Raw genomic sequence first — 17,121 nt, 5'->3', positions numbered from 1 at the left:
CTTTCACAGTAGAAACCTACAGCTGCTGCTTGCTCTTCTGCAAGCAGTTTGACAATAGCCAGAAGGCCCCAGCTCTGCGATTACTGATGTATATGGCACGAACGCAGCTTCATTCTCAGCTGGGTTAAGCCTGAAGACTAGAAGGGGAACGAAGCTTCTAGGTGTGAGGAGAGAATGTTTGTTTGCAGGAGCTGTTTCTACCGGATTTAATGTGGCAAAGCTTTCAACAAGTGTTTTCTCTTGGAAAATTAATCATTAGACCATGAGCTCAGTCTCTGCCTAAGTGTAGCTCTTCTGAGAGTGAGTTTTATACCTCGCGAGCATGGGCGGTGGGTATCGTAGGCCAGGGGCGGCTAAGCCTCCCCTAACCCAGACCGTGGCCTCACCCATGCTCCATCCTGAAGCCCCACCCTCACTCCCCCTCTCCCCTGAAACTGACAGGGGTTCCTCCAGCCATGGCTGGGGGGGTGTCCCTTGGAGCTGCAGTGGGCAGGGCCTCCAGTGGAAGGGGCGGGAGCTAACCTCCCCAAAGGGGAGGTTCACCCGCCGCCCATGCTTACGAGCCTCCTGCTTTGCTAAGGAGGCCCCAGACAGACAGGGTTCCTGCAGGTGTCCTGAAGTTTCAAACAGCAAAGTTATTCTCTCCCCCACGCCCTGTGCTCAGTGTTCTAACAACACACCTGGGGCTGGGGGAGCCTCAAAAGGTTCACAAGTTTGATTCCTTTGACCGGGAGGTGAGATTTTGATCAGTCCCTTCTCATGAGATTCCTCGGCTGTAATCAGGTAGAATCACCCTGAAAATTGTATTTGTCTGGTTCTCCTGCATCTGATCCAAACCATCACATGTGGGTTAAGGCCAAGACTCATGTTACTTTTTACATCATTAGAAGGAGTTTATCCCATCCGTAACGGAGTATAATGACTGCCCGAGGTCTTCTCGGCGGCCTCAGAGCCCTGCTAAGGCATGAGCTCCCCCCACACATATGACCTACCAGTCACAAAGCCACTGCTGTATTCATTTAGATGGAATACAGGGGCCCAAAGATGTTAACATAATTAGGTGACTGTCCGACATTAGACAGTGTTAAACAGGGTTCAGGGTTTGGTAGAAAGAGACCTCAGCCTGCTTGGTACCATGGCAAACAAAATTAAACATCTGTTAACCTTTTAGTAAAGATACAGAGATGAAGGAAAAACAGTTAAAGCATCTGAAATATAAAGTATTAAATAAGGCTTTCATTTTAACAACATCCATTGTTCTCTTTCCCTTTATCTGGAGAATTTTAGAAGGAAAACCGCCTTGTCTGACAGTCTCCGAGATGGTAGCAAAGCTGGGGATAACTGTCTTTGGGGAGAAGAGAAGAAGTTAGCTGAGGTGGGCAGGGCTGGTTTGCTGCTAAAGTCCGATCCCATTTCATCTCAGGTGGTGGCTGGGATTCAGCTGGTAGAGGTGGAGGTATCTGGGTGCCTCTCTCTGGCCCTGTCTGGGCAGGACAATCCCTCTTGATTGGAGCAAAGAAGGACCAGGGTCCATGGAGGTGGTGGGGTGCCAGCCGTAATGGCAAAGCTTGCTTCAGCAGACTGTCTGTTCTTCCGTATTTCCCTCTCCCCACCAAATCTCTTTCTTTTAGGACCCAAAAAGGGAGTGGTGGGTGGAATAGCCCATCCCCTCATTATTTTGTCCACCAGTTCGGCCTAAAATCCGACTCATCAATTTTGGTTCATTAATTTCCAGATAACATTTTCTTGTTTACCAGGCATGGTCTTAACACAGTCCTTGAGATATACTAGTCGGCCTTTTTGTTTGGACTAATTCCGTCTGTCTCCCTTTCGTGTCTTCTCCCATCAACATTTGTTGTTATCGGTTATCATGACATTTTAGGAACTTGCACATACTTTTTACAGTTGAGCTCACAATTAGAGTAAATCTGTAGGCCCAGTTATCACAGCTCTACTAACAAGGCTCTCAGCTACTCCCATCCCACTTCCATTTCAGATCTGTGGGCTTACTTCTCTGCTGCTGCCTTGTACATCTTTTCCTGGAGCCTGTGTAGCTCACCACATGGCCTCACAAGCAATGGAAAGAGGGACACCACAGCCCAGGCAGAGCTGAAGCAGACAGGGTCTCAAGCCTCTATTTCTGGCTTTAAACTGGCTGCAGACAGAGCGACGTTGACAACTGATCATTGGTTCAAAACGACTCCCCAAACGCTAATTCTCGACCTGTACAGTGCTTCCAAACCACATGTTGCAAGTATTCAAAACTGAGCAGTCTTGACTGGACACATAGATGTCATGTACTAGGATTCCACTCCCTGACTGGACAAGTGTAACTCTGTGGCAATGCTCGCAATTCTGATTCTGAATTCAGACCTTCCACAAATTAGCACTAGACAATATCAGTGAAGGACATGTTAGACTAAGAACAGGCTAACTGATAGATCCCAAAGGCAGTCGTCCATGGGAAATAGTTATCAAATAGGGGGTTTTTCTAGTGGGGTTCTGCAGGGATCAGTTCTGTTTCTGATGCTGTTCAGTATTTTCATCAATGATCTGGAAGTAAATATAAAATGTGCGAATGACAAACTTTTTATCAGCAAAGATCAATGGAGGGGTAAATAATAATAACTGGGCAGCCACACAAAGTGATCTGGATCACTTGGTAGGCTGGGCCCATTCATACAAAATATGTTTTAATACAGCCAAATGCAGTTATACATCAGGACCAAGGGATGCAGGTCAGACCAACAGAATGAGGGATGGGAGTACTTGTGGCACCTTAGAGACTAACAAATTTATTAGAGCATAAGCTTTTGTGAGCTACAGCTCACTTCATCGGATGCATAGAATGGAACATATAGTAAGAAGATATAGATATATACATACAGGGAAGGTGGAAGTTGCCATGCAAACTGTAAGAGGCTAATTAATTAAGATGAGCTATTATCGGCAGGAGAAAAAAACTTTTGTAGTGATAATCAAGATGGCCCATTTAGACAGTTGACAAGAAGGTGTGAGGATACTTAACATGGGGAAATACATTCAATATGTGTAATGACCCAGCCACTCCCAGTCTCTATTCAAACCCAAGTTAATGGTATCTAGTTTGCATATTAATTCAAGCTCAGCAGTTTCTCATTGGAGTCTGTTTTTGAAGCTTTTCTGTTGCAAAATTGCCACCCTTAAGTCTTTTACTGAGTGGCTAGAGAGGTTGAAGTGTTCTCCTACCGGTTTTTGAATGTTATGATACCTGATGTCAGATTTGTGTCCATTTATTCTTTTGTGTAGAGACTGTCCGGTTTGGCCGATGTACATGGCAGAGGGGCATTGCTGGCACATGATGGCATAGATCCTGGAAAGCAGGGACTCTGAAAGGATTTAGGGGGCAGAGTGGATAAACAACCAAACATAAGCTCCCAGTGCAACATTGTGGCAAAACAGGCTAATAGGATCCTTGGTAGGGAGTAAGAGTAGGGAGGTGATTTTACCTCTATGTATGGCATTGGTGAGACTGATGGTGGAATACTGTGCCCAGTTCTGGAGTACACAATTTAAAAAGGATATTGATAAAATTGGAGAGGGCGCAGAGAAGGGCCAAACAGATGATTCCAGGGATGGAGAAAATTCCTTACAGTGAGAGACTTAAGGAGCTCAATCTGTTCAGCTTCTCAGAAAGGTCAATGTGTGTTTTGATTACAGGACATAAGTACCTTCTTGGGGAGAAATACCAGGTATTGGTAGTAAAGGGCACTTTGATCTAGCAAGCACAAGCAGAACAAGAATCCATGGTTGGAAGTTAAAGCCGGACAAATTCAAATTAGAATGAAGGCACACATATTTAACAGTGATTGAATTTTCAAACTAATTCAAAGTCTGTCCCCAAGGAAAGTTTAGCACTGTCTGCCCAGAAATCTACCCTGGTAAAAATCACATGATCCTTTAGAAACCTGCTACATGTTCTGGCAATGGCAGATATTCTCTTGTTACTGCCTTAGAGTCTCTAGTTTGCATTAGGTTAATTTACTGTCTGTCATGAGGAGGTTGCCTTTTGCTAAAGCAGATGGACCTCTTATGTGAAAGGAGTCATGGACAGGACCTTAGAATCTTACAAATGTGGGGCTGGAAGGGACCTCCAGTGGTCAAATCCACCCCTCTGCACTGAGGCAGAACCAAGTAAACCTAGACAATCCCTGACATGTGTTTGTCCAACATGTTCTTAAAAAGCTCCAATGATGGGGATTCCACAGCCTCCCTTGGAAGCCTGTTCCAGAGCTTACTTGTCCTTAAAGTAAAAGTTTTCCCTAATATCTGACCTAAATCTCCCTTGTTGCAGATTAAGCCCATTACTTCTTCTCCTATCTTCAGTGGACATGGAGAACAACAGATCACTGTCATCTTTATAAACAGCCCTTACCATATTTGAAGGCTGTCATCAGTTGCTTCCCCCCTCCCCCAGTCTTCTTTTCTCCAGACTAAACATACCAAGTGTTTTTGATTAAATAAAGGTGCACTGGAAAGTAATCGCTTTGAGGGTTTTGTCACTAATGAAGTGCAGTGCTATGAGAGATAAGCCAGCCCGAGGTAGCACTGAATAAAGGATTTGTGGTGATGGAGCCATATTTTATCAGCCATATTCACTAGTTCAAGCCTGTTGCCTTTGGTGAGTAGTTTACTGGCAAAGTTCAACTGAGCTTAGTGCTTGCCTTGCTCAAAAGCCATTCTAGTGCACTGAGTCACTGGATATGGACTGAGTGAAGATTTCAAATAATTGTGACCTAAAGTGTCTTGACGGCAATAGAACGAGCGCAGTGGTTTGATCAAGAACCTTTTGCACAGAACAGACTAAAGTTAGATGCAGCTAGGCTCCTCTGGAGGACTTGCTGAGCGATCCTGGAGACAGTGGGGAGGTGGCGTAGTGTAAACATACCTGCTTGCTAGTTTTCCTGCATTCTAGCCATGGCATTGTGACTGTATCTGCACCAGACTATCATGGAATCATAGAATCATAGAATATCAGGGTTGGAAGGGACCTCAGGAGGTCATCTAGTCCAACCCCCTGCTCAAAGCAGGACCAATCCCCAGTTAAATCATCCCAGCCAGGGCTTTGTCAAGCCTGACCTTAAAAACTTCTAAGGAAGGAGATTCTACCACCTCCCTAGGTAACGCATTACAGTGTTTCACCACCCTCCTAGTGAAAAAGTTTTTCCTAATATCCAACCTAAACCTCCCCCACTGCAACTTGAGACCGACCCCTGAGGCACTCCACTTGACACTGGCTGCCAACTAGACATGGAGCCATTGATCACTACTCGTTGAGCCCGACAATCTAGCCAACTTTCTACCCACCTTATAGTGTATTCATCCAGCCCATACTTCTTTAACTTGCTGACAAGAATACTGTGGGAGACCATGTCAAAAGCTTTGCTAAAATCAAGAAACAATACATCCACTGCTTTCCCCTCATCCACAGAACCAGTAATCTCATCATAGAAGGCGATAAGATTAGTCAGGCATGACCTTCCCTTGGTGAAACCATGCTGACTGTTCCTGATCACTTTCCTCTCATGTAAGTGCTTCAGGATTGATTCTTTGAGGACCTGCTCCATGATTTTTCCAGGGACTGAGGTGAGGCTGACTGGCCTGTAGTTCCCAGGATCCTCCTTCTTCCCTTTTTTAAAGATTGGCACTACATTAGCCTTTTTCCAGTCATCCGGGACTTCCCCCGTTCGCCACAAGTTTTCAAAGATAATGGCCAATGGCTCTGCAATCACAGCTGCCAACTCCTTTAGCACTCTCGGATGCAACTCGTCTGGCCCCATGGACTTGTGCACGTCCAGCTTTTCTAAATAGTCCCTAACCACCTCTTTCTCCACAGAGGGCTGGCCATCTCTTCCCCATGTTGTGATGCCCAGCGCAGCAGTCTGGGAGCTGACCTTGTTCGTGAAGACAGAGGCAAAAAAGCATTGAGTACATTAGCTTTTTCCACATCCTCTGTCACTAGGTTGCCTCCCTCATTCAGTAAGGGGCCCACACTTTCCTTGGCTTTCTTCTTGTTGCCAACATACCTGAAGAAACCCTTTTTGTTACTCTTGACATCTCTCGCTAGCTGCAGCTCCAGGTGCGATTTGGCCCTCCTGATTTCATTCCTACATGCCCGAGCAATATTTTTATACTCTTCCCTGGTCATATGTCCAACCTTCCACTTCTTGTAGGCTTCTTTTTTATGTTTAAGATCTGCTAGGATTTCACCATTAAGCCAAGCTGGTTGCCTGCTATATTTACTATTCTTTCGACACATCGGGATGGTTTGTCCCTGTAACCTCAACAGGGATTCCTTGAAATACAGCCAGCTCTCCTGGACTCCTTTCCCCTTCATGTTAGTCCCCCAGGGGATCCTGGCCATCCGTTCCCTGAGGGAGTCGAAGTCTGCTTTCCTGAAGTCCAGGGTCCGTATCCTGCTGCTTACCTTTCTTCCCTGTATCAGGATCCTGAACTCAACCAACTCATGGTCACTGCCTCCCAGATTCCCATCCACTTTTGCTTCCCCTACTAATTCTTCCCAGTTTGTGAGCAGCAGGTCAAGAAGAGCTCTGCCCCTAGTTGGTTCTTCCAGCACTTGCACCAGGAAATTGTCCCCTACGCTTTCCAAAAACTTCCTGGATTGTCTGTGCACCGCTGTATTGCTCTCCCAGCAGATATCAGGAAAATTAAAGTCCCCCATGAGAACCAGGGCGTGCGATCTAGTAGCTTCTGCGAGCTGCCGGAAGAAAGCCTCGTCCACCTCATCCCCCGGTCCGGTGGTCTATAGCAGACGCCCGCCACGACATCACCCTTGTTGCTCACGGTTCTAAACTGAATCCAGAGACTCTCAGATGTTAGATGGGGCAGCCAAAGGGGCACTGACCCTCGCTCTGCGAAACCGAGCTCAGCCGGGGCCCAGTGGGTGGAGGGAGCCAGGGCTGGCCCCCTTGGCCCGCCTGGGTCCGGGTGGTCACTGCTGGGCCAAGGGGAGCGACTGGCGCGGTGACCTGGGGTGCAGGGCCCCGGCGCGGCCCCAAATGCCCCTTCTGGTGGTTTGGCCTCCCCCCCTTGCAAGTCTTCCGGTGCCCTGACCTGTGCCCCAGCGGGCCCCCGCCACCCAACAGGCCCCCCGGCCCCCGGCCCCGCGCAGAGCCTGGCCGGGCCCAGCTGCCAGGGGACCCTCCCCCGCCAGGGGGCGCTGCGCTAGGCGGTTCCCCACGAGATGCCGGGGGCTGTTGGCGCCCTGCCCAGCTCGCGGCCTCACTGCGTGCGCGTGCGCATGCGCGGGGCCTGCTCTCTCCGTTTGCCACGCTCGATCCCCCGGTGCTGTCCCTGCGCATTAGCCGGATTTCACGCAACGTTTACGCATGCGTATTCTCGCGCCTGCGCACTCGCTCATATTTCAGCGCGCGCTTCCCTAGTCCCCTTACCGAGGTCGGGTAGGAGCAATCGAGCGCCGAGCCCTCGATGGGACCAGCCCCTCCCCCGCCATTTTACACTGGCGAGAAGCGGCGCGGCAGGCGCGTACCCGCCCGGCCACCCGGAACGCGGGAGGCGGGGGCCGGGCCCCGGGGAGGAGGGTGGCAGCGCTGGGGTGGGGGCTTGGGCGAGGCCGGGGCGCCAGGGCTGGAGGCCGCGGGGCGGCGCGGGCCTGACGCTGCGGTCTCGCTTGCCGGCCCGGTCCCTGCCCGGGCCGAGCGCGGCGGCCGGTGAGGCGCCATGGAGCCCGGCGGCGGGCGGAAGGAGAAGCCCAAACCCAAGGAGCCCGGCAGCCGCCTGGAGAAGGCCAAGCAGAAATCCGCGCAGCAGGAGCTGAAGCAGAGGCAGAGAGCAGAGGTGAGGGCGGGGGGGCCCTGGCTGGGCGCGGGGGGGGCGAGAGGGGGGCCCTGGCTGGGCGCGGGGGGGGGGCGAGAGGGGGGCCCTGGCTGGGCGCGGGGGGGGGGCGAGAGGGGGGCCCTGGCTGGGGGCGAGAGGGGGGCCCTGGCTGGGGGCGAGAGGGGGGGCCCTGGCTGGGCGCGGGGGGGGGCGAGAGACGGGGGCCCTGGCTGGGCGCGGGGGGGGGCGAGAGACGGGGGCCCTGGCTGGGCGCGGGAGACGGGGGCCCTGGCTGGGCGCGGGAGACGGGGGCCCTGGCTGGGCGCGGGGGGGGGGGGCGAGAGACGGGGGCCCTGGCTGGGGGCGGGGGGGGGGGGGCGAGAGACGGGGGCCCTGGCTGGGGGCGGGGGGGGGGGGGCGAGAGACGGGGGCCCTGGCTGGGCGCGGGGGGGGGGGGCGAGAGACGGGGGCCCTGGCTGGGCGCGGGGGGGGGGGGGCGAGAGACGGGGGCCCTGGCTGGGGGCGGGGGGGGGGGGCGAGAGACGGGGGCCCTGGCTGGGGGCGGGAGACGGGGGCCCTGGCTGGGCGCGGGGGGGGGGCGCGGGGGAACTTTTTCTCTTACGCTGTAGGCAAATGGACTCGCGTTTATTCCCTTGGAGGGAAAATGGGCTGTGGGACTCGTAACCCTGGTCTACACCAAAAAGTTCCATCCACCTAGCCGCATTGCTCAGGGCTGTGGGAAACTTTCCTCTCCAGTTTGATGTCGTTAGGTCGCCCTAACCCCCACTGTAGACTCAATGGGGAAACTCTTCAGGAGACCTAGCCGCTGCCTCTCAGGGAGGTGCTTTTACCACAGTGACAGAAAAGCCACGTTTGTTGCGGTGGGAAGTGGCTACGCCATGGTGCTACAATGGCAGAGCTGAAGCACCATGGGTGTGCCGCTGTAGTGTAGACGTGCCCCTCGGGAGCACTGCTTACTCTTTCTCCCATCTTAGTACTTGTTCTTTCCTGATCTTTTGGTCTCAAAATGTTTCCGTGATCAATGGCAGTGTGACGGGGTGGAGCGGCCCCACACTGGTACCGCAGGGGTTAATCCTTCCTTCCTAGCGGAGGAAGCCACGCCTCTGAGGCTCTGCTGGGTATGCTCCAACTGGAGAACAGGTATAAAAGCCTGAAGAGCTGATCAATCTGGGTGGACCGCTGGAGGGGAAGAAGGCATGCTGCCAGCTCCTGAGGAGGGACAGCCTGCACCCCAGGATCTGGAAGCCAGCCAAGCCGGGACATGCCCAGATGGAGCCTATCGCGGCAGGGGACAGACCTGAGGACCCCTCCACATGATGGTTAGGGTAGGAAGTGACCAGGGGATCTTGAGAGGAAAACAACATTAGAGCTGCACAGAGGCTCGGGGTGTTTCAGGCGGATCCCCGCTGTGCCGGTGGCAAGGGGGACTTGCCACTGCCAGGGCCCTGGGTTGAGACCCGGTGGAGAGGGCGGGCCCAGGTCCCCCTACACCTGCCCCCACTCAGGGTCGGGTGGGAGGGGTGGCCCAGCACTGGACTCCGGCTGCTAGGCTGCGCTACCCTGCCAGTGAGGGGTGATTGTCTGAACTCTGGCTACTAGGCCGCTCTACCCTGCCTGAGGGGGGTGACTATATGGACGTTTGCCTTTGGACCACACAGCCCTGACACTTGAGGCGAGCCACATGGACTCCGGCTGCTAGGCTGCACTACCCTGCCTGCAAGGGGGGGTGGGTTATATGGACTCTGGCCACTGTGCCGCACCGCTCTGACACTGGGAGCGATTTATATGGACTCCAGCCAAGCTCCCCCCGCCCCAAAGGGGTGGCAAGGTGCCAGGCCCGCCACAACTGCTGGAGAATGTGGGCATTGATCAGGGCCTGAAAGAAGGACCAAGACACCCAAGATGGAGTCAGAGAAGCTTCTGAAATGGCTGCTGGACAGCCAACAGCAGCAGGTGGCACAAGAGCAGCAGCAAGCACAGTCGCTCTGGCAGCTAGCACAGAGGTGGGCAAACCACGGCCCACATCGGGCCCGCAGCACCATCCGGCCCGGCTCCTGAGCTCCCAGCCGGGGAGGCCAGCCCCCAGCCCCTCTGTCCCCCCTTCCCTGCAGCCGCACCGCTGCGCAGGCAGCGCTCCGCTCCTGTCGGGCAGCGCGGCGACGTGGCTGTGTCCGGCATGGTGAGGGGGTGGGGAGTGGCGGGGTTGGATATGGGGCGGACAGGGGGTGGAGGTTCTGGGGTGGGGGGCAGTCAGGGGATGGGGAGCAGGGGGAGTTGGATGGGGGTGGGCTTCCAGGGGGCAGTTTGGGGTGGGGGTTGTGGCAGACGGGTGGGGCCCTGGGGGGCAGTTAGGGGTCAAGGAGCGGGGGGGGTGTGGATGGGTTGGGAGTTCTGAGTGGGGTGGATGGGGGCTGGGGCCAGGCTGTTTGGGGAGACACCGCCTTCCCTACCCAGCCATCCATACCGTTGGGCAACCCTGATGTGGCCCTTGGGCCAAAAAGCTTGCCCACCCCTGAGCAAGTAGCAGAACAGCAACTGCAGGTGGCTCAGCAGTAAGAACAGCAGCTGATTCGGGAGCTGGCTGCCCAACAAGCAAACCAGGAGCGACTATTCCAGCAGATGGCAACTTTGCTAAGACATGCACCAAGTCCTCCCCCAGGCGGGGCAGGGGATGGCCTTGGAGGACCACCAGTGCACCTAACAAAGATGGGGCCCAGGGACCACCCCGAGGCCTTTCTCATGACTTTTGAGCGGGTTGCAACTGCCGTCCAATGGCCCACCGCACACTGGGACTCTATCTTAGCCCCTTATTTAACTGGCCCGGCTCAATCCGCATATTGCAACCTCGATCCACAGGAGGCACTGGAGTACTCTAAGGTCAAGGCAGCCATCTTGGCCCAAAACGGGGGTCAACCCCAAGACTTACCACCAGCGAATCCACATCCAATCTCTATTGGAGGTTGCTAGAACCAGAACACCGGACGAGTGTTCAAGTATCCGAGACTGTGTGGCCCTAGAGTAGTTCTTCCAGACCATACTTACCAGGGGGAATGAGTGGGTGCAGCAGCACCGCCCAAGGAGCCTTGCTGAAGCGACCTCTCAATGGAGGATTACATGGCAGCAGAGGGAGGGGAGAAGACAGTCTCCAAATTGGGGAACTCGGGTGAACGGAACCCAACCCTGGCACAGGGGCCGTACAAGGTAGAGGGGAGGAGCCCCTGTTTATATGCCCCTGTCATCGGGGACCCCACCAACCCTTAGTGCAAGGGACCCAACGGTGCAAACCTCACGCGGGGCCAAGATGACTCGTTGGGAAGGAAGAGCACCCCCCAAAACACCCCACCCGGAGAAGGAAAGCGAGACCGGTGTTACGAGTGTGGACAGATAGGGCATTTCCGGAGCGAGTGCCCATAAATGGGTTGTAACTATGGGCAGGTTTGGGCCGCCGGTCAACACACCCAGAAGTGGGAGCCGGCTAAGATTGTTGTACCGGTGAAAGTGGATGGGATATCTACTGTGGCCTTGGTGGACTTGGGATGTAGCCAGACGGTCATCTGGGCTGGGCTGGTAGAACTCACCAGAGGCCCCAAACACCTGCAGTGTATTCATGGGGACGTGAAACCCTACCCCACTGTCTGGGTGCAGCTTGATGCCGCTCAGCAAGGCGGGCGATGCCTAGTTGGGGGTGGCCCCGAAGTTCACTTACCCAGTGATTTGGGGATGCAATTGGCTGGGCTTTGCTGAGCTCCTGCAGGAGTGGGGTACTCAGCCTGCGAGGAAAAGGGGTGTGTGGGCCGGGAGGCATGGATTACTAGGCCAACCAGCGCTGGACAACCCCCATGGAGGGGCCCTCAGAGAATCCAGAGATAACCAAAGGAGGCTGAGCCCCTGCTGAGGCACCAAAAAGGGAGGGCCAGGGATAGCTGGATGTAGATGCTGACTTCCTAGAAGAGGAACACCTCTTCCGACACCAACAGCAAGGCCCCCGTTTTGAGATCCATAACGACTTACTCTATTGGGTGGTCCAGGAGCCCCAAATGAAATAAGACCTGCACCAACTGTTGGTCCTGTGGCAGTTCCAGGGGAACTCTACTCCACTTGGCTCACTCAGTACCTTGGGCCAGGCATCTAGGGAGGGAGAAAACCCTGTAACGGGTGGCCCAGAGGTTCCTCTGGCCAGGCATCCATCAAGAGGTGTGGGATTACTGTGCCTCTTGCCCTGAGTGCCAGAAGGCCAGCCCGAAAGGGGTACCAAAAACCCCCCTTGTGCCCTTGCGGGTGATTGGGATGCCCTTTGAGCAGATTGGTATGGACTTGGTGGGGCCCTTGGAAAAGAGCAACTCAGGCCACAAGTACATCCTCGTTGTGGTTGACTATGCAACGCGGTACCCAGAGGTGGTACTTTTATGAACCGCCACAGCCCCGGTCATCACCAACAAGCTCCTCCAGATCTTTGCCTGTGTTGGTCTGCCCCAGGAGATTCTGGCGGACCAAGGGACTAACGTAACTTCTAGGTTGGTGGTGGAGATATGCCGTCTGTTAAATATCCACGCTCACGAGACCGCCGTCTACCACCCTCAGAGAACGGCATCCTGAAAGCCATGTTGCGAAAGTTTGTGGAAGATGAGGGACTGGGATAAGTTTCCCCCAGTTTCTTCACCATGCGAGAGGTGCCACAGGCTTCCACAGGGTTCTACCCCTTCAAACTCCTCTACAGGAGGAAACCCCGGGGAATCTTGGATCTCCTGAGAGAAACATGGGAAGAACAGGAGACCTGGGTCAGAGGATCCATTCAATATATCCTCCACCTACGGGAGTGGCTCTGAGAGTTGGGAGCTTTGGCATGAGAGAACCTGGTGCAGGCCCAATGTCGTCAAGAGGCTCCGTATAATAGGGGGGTGAAGATGAGGAGTTTTGAGCCTGGGGACCGCATCCTCTTGTTACCTGCCTCTAATCAAAGTGGCAAGGCCTCTTCCAGGTGGGCCCGTCAACTACGAAGTTCGGGTGTCGGGGCAAAGGAAAGACACTCTCTGGTCTACCATGTGAACCTCCTCAAGTCCTGGAGAGATTGGGAAGGCCTGATGATCACCCCGTACCCTCCAGAACCTGAATTGGGGCGATTGGCCGGCAAACCAGCAGAGCCAGGGGTAGCAGCCAAAGGCCAGGAGCTTGGCCCAGTACAGCAGGAACAGGTACGACAGTTGATATCCACCTTCCCCACTGTCTTGTCAGCCCAGCCAGGGAAGACCACCTTAAGCAGCTATCATATCGCCACCATCCCCGGCCACAAAGTGAGGGAGAACCACCGCCCGCCCTCAAAAAGATGTGGGAGACCGTGCAGAAAGAGCTCGAGGTGATCCCTGCCGAGCTGGTGGCAAGGGGTACTTGCCACTGCCATGGCCCTGGGTTGGGACCCAGTGGAGTGGGCAGGCCTGGGTCCTCTTACACTTACACACAGTCCCCTTCACCCCCCAACCAGGGGGCGGGGGGCCTCAGCACAGAACCATGTGGACTCCGGCTGCTAGGCCGTGCTACCCTGCCTGAGACGGGTGATTATTATATGGATGTTGGGCCACACTGCCCTGGTGCTGGGGAGATTTCCATGACTGGCCATTGAGCCACACTGCCTTGATGCTTGAGGCGAGCCACTTGGATTCCAGCCGCTAGGCTGCACTATCCCATCCGTGAGGGGGGTTATATGGACTCTAGTCATTGGGCTGCACTGCTTCAATGCTGGGAGCAAGTTATATGGACCCTGGCCAGTGGGCCACCCTGCCCTGATGTTTGGGACGAGTTACAAGGACTCGGGCCGGTAGGCCGAACTACTCCACCTGCGAGGCGTGGTCAAAGGGACTCTGGCCGCTGGGCCGCATCACTCTGACGCTGGGAGTGATTTATATGGATTCCGGCCATTAGGGCACACTACCCTGACCAAGGGGTGTTTGCATGGAGGGAGGCCATTAGGCCGCATCAGGCCACCCACAGAGAGGCGAGCACGTGAACTTGGGAGTGGCAAGGCTCCGACACCTCATCTCCGCCCTGCCCCAAAGGGGTGGTAAGGTGCCAGGCCCGCCAGAGGCAGCAACTAAACATTCTCATTTAAAATGCCTGTCATCCACTCCCTCCATAGCCCTCTCTGGGTGTAAAGTGACTGCTTGTTGCAGAGGGCACATAGCCCTAGAGTGACGCAGCAGGGAGTGGGGAGTATTGACCTGGTAATGTTGCAGGGGAGTTTCACTGGGACTGTCTACATTGGGGGTAGGAGACTTTCCTTGGGGGAAGATATCTGAGCATGTAACATGAGAGCCCAGGACGGGGGTTGGGGCCAGGTGACACCTTCTGCCCAGGAAACTGGACAAAGGCTGGAGGAGGAACCAGGGGAGGGCGGTGAGAGATGGCTGGAGAGGGTTTTAGTTTGGAGCTGGCTGGGGAAACGGAGGGAGCCCCAGAGGACTGGGGTCTAAGCTCCCTGCCCCCCAGAAGGACTTGACTGAGGGGTCCTGGTTGTACCTACAAGCTCTGTTTGGGACTATTTGTGGTCCAATAAGCCTTCCGTTTTACTGGCTGACTGAGAGTCATGATGAATCGCAGGAAGGGGGGTGCAGGACCCTGACTCCCCCACACTCTGACACCTAGTCAACTTCCCTTCCTTCTCTCATGTGCAAAGTGCTGCTTTGGCAGCAGACATCGGATTAGGAGCTTTGGCGAGGGCGGTGGGTCATTGGATGCAGTAGCTTTAACATCAAGTGATCTGGGAGAACCCCAGTGGCAGCTTGATGATGAGATGTGCTCCCTTGAAAATCAACACAGGAGGGCAGCAGAGGGGAAGTTACAGTCAGCCTGAAAGTGCCTTCAGCATTCATCTGCAGAGAACCCACTCATCCTTGGAGCCCTAGCCCACTTACAGCGGAGGGTAAACATGTCAGGGGCCACAGCAGCTCTGGGATCCGCTCCTCTTTCCTGTGTGCTCCACTGATGCTGCCACCTTCAGGAATGAGTTAAATGTGGCTTTGGGGGCAAGCCCTGCCCCAAATCACCCAGACTATGGGGGCTCACTTTACATTTCAACATGTATTTCTTTCTCCTCTGCCATACAGAGACCCACAAGAGACTGAACAGGCAGGACTGGCTGTGTACCCCGACAAACTGACTAGACTGCAGTACTGATAAGTGTGCAGGAAGCAGACTGAAAAAACAGCAAATCATTTTTCCTCCTCTCAGCTGTGGGAATCTTTGGGGATTACTTGTAGTAGCAGGTAAAACTATTGGAGACAAGTGTGACTTTTAGAGTGATACGGTCTCTTTGTAGTTAGAAGTTGAGGTGCCTGTTGGCATGGATACAGTTTCTTTAACACTTTAGAGAGACAATTCCCAACAGCAGAGTAGGACCCCAGTCTCCCAGCACGAAAACTACAGCCCCCTTTGGCAAGTGTGTGGTGTTCTCACACCTCCCTTTTCTCTGCACAGATCTACGCCCTGAACAGAGTGATGACCGAGCTTGAACAGCAGCAGTTCGATGCCTTCTGCAAGCAGATGCAGCCCTCTGGAGAATGAGACCCTCTGTCTGCCATCCCAGGATTGCCAGGGCCATTTTAAAGCAGGAAACAACATGGATGAGTGGTGGTCGGGGCTCAGTGTCCCCAGGCATCTTTCTGCTGACCATGGGGAATAATTAATAAAGGGATCATGCAGAACTGCACACTTGCAGTTATAGAGGGGGTAGGATCACTTGTACGGCATGAACCTTCTTCCACCTGCCCTTCATTGTAACTGCCTCTGACCCATTGTCTGGAGTTTTCCCACAGCAGTGCAGAATTCTCTGGTTCATCCTTGTTAAGATGGCATATTTTTCATTTTTTTTTAAACACTGTCCTCCTTAAAGGTATTTATTACTTTGGTTTGACAAATAAACATTTTTTTAAATAGAAATTGTGGTTGCACTTACCTGGTCCTGATGCATAAGGGAAGCGTCTTTTAAAAGCAGCACGTGTCATGGCTGGAGCTGTGAGCTGTTGGCCAGGAGAATGAGACTACCACCCATTTCTTTTAAATGCTACTGGATACAAGACAGACCAGTAACTGCGTGGGGGCTAAGAACCTGCATGCCACAGGCACACACTGCTTAGAGCAGGTTGGGAGCAGAGAATGGACCTGCAGAAAGCATGCCATAAGCACACAGCTCTGAGCTTGGGAGAGGGTTGGGGAAGAGAATACCCACTGGCAGGATCTGACACCTCTCAGCTATTGTTTCAGTCCGTATTCATCTCCATGGGGGGCAGGGGGGGGAATGTGTGCTCACTCACCTAAGAACTTCCCATTGCGATCAATGGGCCATGTGACACCTTTGTGAGCCTCGTATGCTGCAGATAGACGTGTAGAGTCTCTACCCTAGTAGAATCTACCCCTTGCCGTCCTCCAGCTCGCAGATGCACTCCTCACAGCCCTATGGCTACCACATTCCCTCTCTCTCTCGTATCGCGGGTAGCTTGAGCAGGGATGTAGAGAATCGGTAGATGAGCGGCAGCAAGCTGTGACCGGGGAGCTCCCTGATTGCCTCTTCCCTTGTGTGTTGAGAAAGTGGTGATGGTGAAACAGGTGAAAGGGGAGTTGTGGCTGCCTGGCAGTATCTCGTTTTCTTTCTGAGTGTTTCTGAAAACGTTCACTTTGGCTGAAAAAAATTCAAGTAAATTTTTTGCAGCCAAAGTACAAGTGTGTTTTAAAACATGCATCTGCTTGAATCTCTGACTGAATTGCCCTCACCTTCCCAGCTCAACTTCAGTCACCTTTATTAGACGACGACTCTCTTCGGCACTTGCTTGAATGGTCACTTAGTACAAGTGTCGCTGTTTGTAAGACCAGGACTTGTGAAAGAAGAGTGTCCCCGTGTCTCTGACTGATGCGGGATGGATAAAAATTAATGATTAAAGATATTGTAAAAAATCAGATTTAAATAAAAAATCCAATTTTTGATTTAAATTAAATACAGGTTTATTTTTTAAAAATAAATTTACTTACATTTGAAACTTGAAAATCTATATCAAGACCTGAACATATAGTACCTTAAAATCAATTAAATTAAATACAAACAATAAAAAGCAGTATGTTTTCTGTCAAATTTTAAAGGAAGTCAAACCACTGAACTGGGGGAAGTCTCTGGCTAAGTCCCTGGAACCAGAGTTTGTTGAAGAGCTAAATCAGCTTTTGACAGCAGTCACCCCTGCTGCAGGTGCAGAGAGAATATTTTCTTCATTTTTGTGTATTTAG

General features: G+C 53.3%; 1 protein-coding gene across 1 annotated transcript; it reads left to right on the top strand.

The window, feature by feature from the left end:
* The first annotated feature begins 7,457 nt into the window (after positions 1–7,457).
* SVBP (small vasohibin binding protein) lies at positions 7,458–15,786 on the top strand. Its single transcript, XM_073316405.2, has 2 exons — positions 7,458–7,857; positions 15,325–15,786. The coding sequence occupies exons 1-2, from the start codon at positions 7,741–7,743 to the stop codon at positions 15,409–15,411; spliced, it is 204 nt and encodes a 67-aa protein (XP_073172506.2). The 5' UTR covers positions 7,458–7,740; the 3' UTR covers positions 15,412–15,786.
* The last annotated feature ends 1,335 nt before the right edge of the window (positions 15,787–17,121 follow it).

The sequence above is a fragment of the Lepidochelys kempii genome, chromosome 18 (genome assembly GCF_965140285.1).
Source record: "Lepidochelys kempii isolate rLepKem1 chromosome 18, rLepKem1.hap1, whole genome shotgun sequence".
Classification (NCBI taxonomy): domain Eukaryota; kingdom Metazoa; phylum Chordata; order Testudines; family Cheloniidae; genus Lepidochelys; species Lepidochelys kempii.
Note: the sequence above shows the minus strand (reverse complement) of the source record. Positions and strands in the feature narration are given on the sequence as shown.

Bases quoted from the DNA above. Each gene is read 5' to 3' on its own strand.
- SVBP (XM_073316405.2), top strand. From the start codon at position 7,741: ATGGAGCCCGGCGGCGGGCGGAAGGAGAAGCCCAAACCCAAGGAGCCC. The intron at 7,858-15,324 runs GTGAGGGCGGGG...TTCTCTGCACAG, and splicing joins AGCAGAGGCAGAGAGCAGAG to ATCTACGCCCTGAACAGAGT.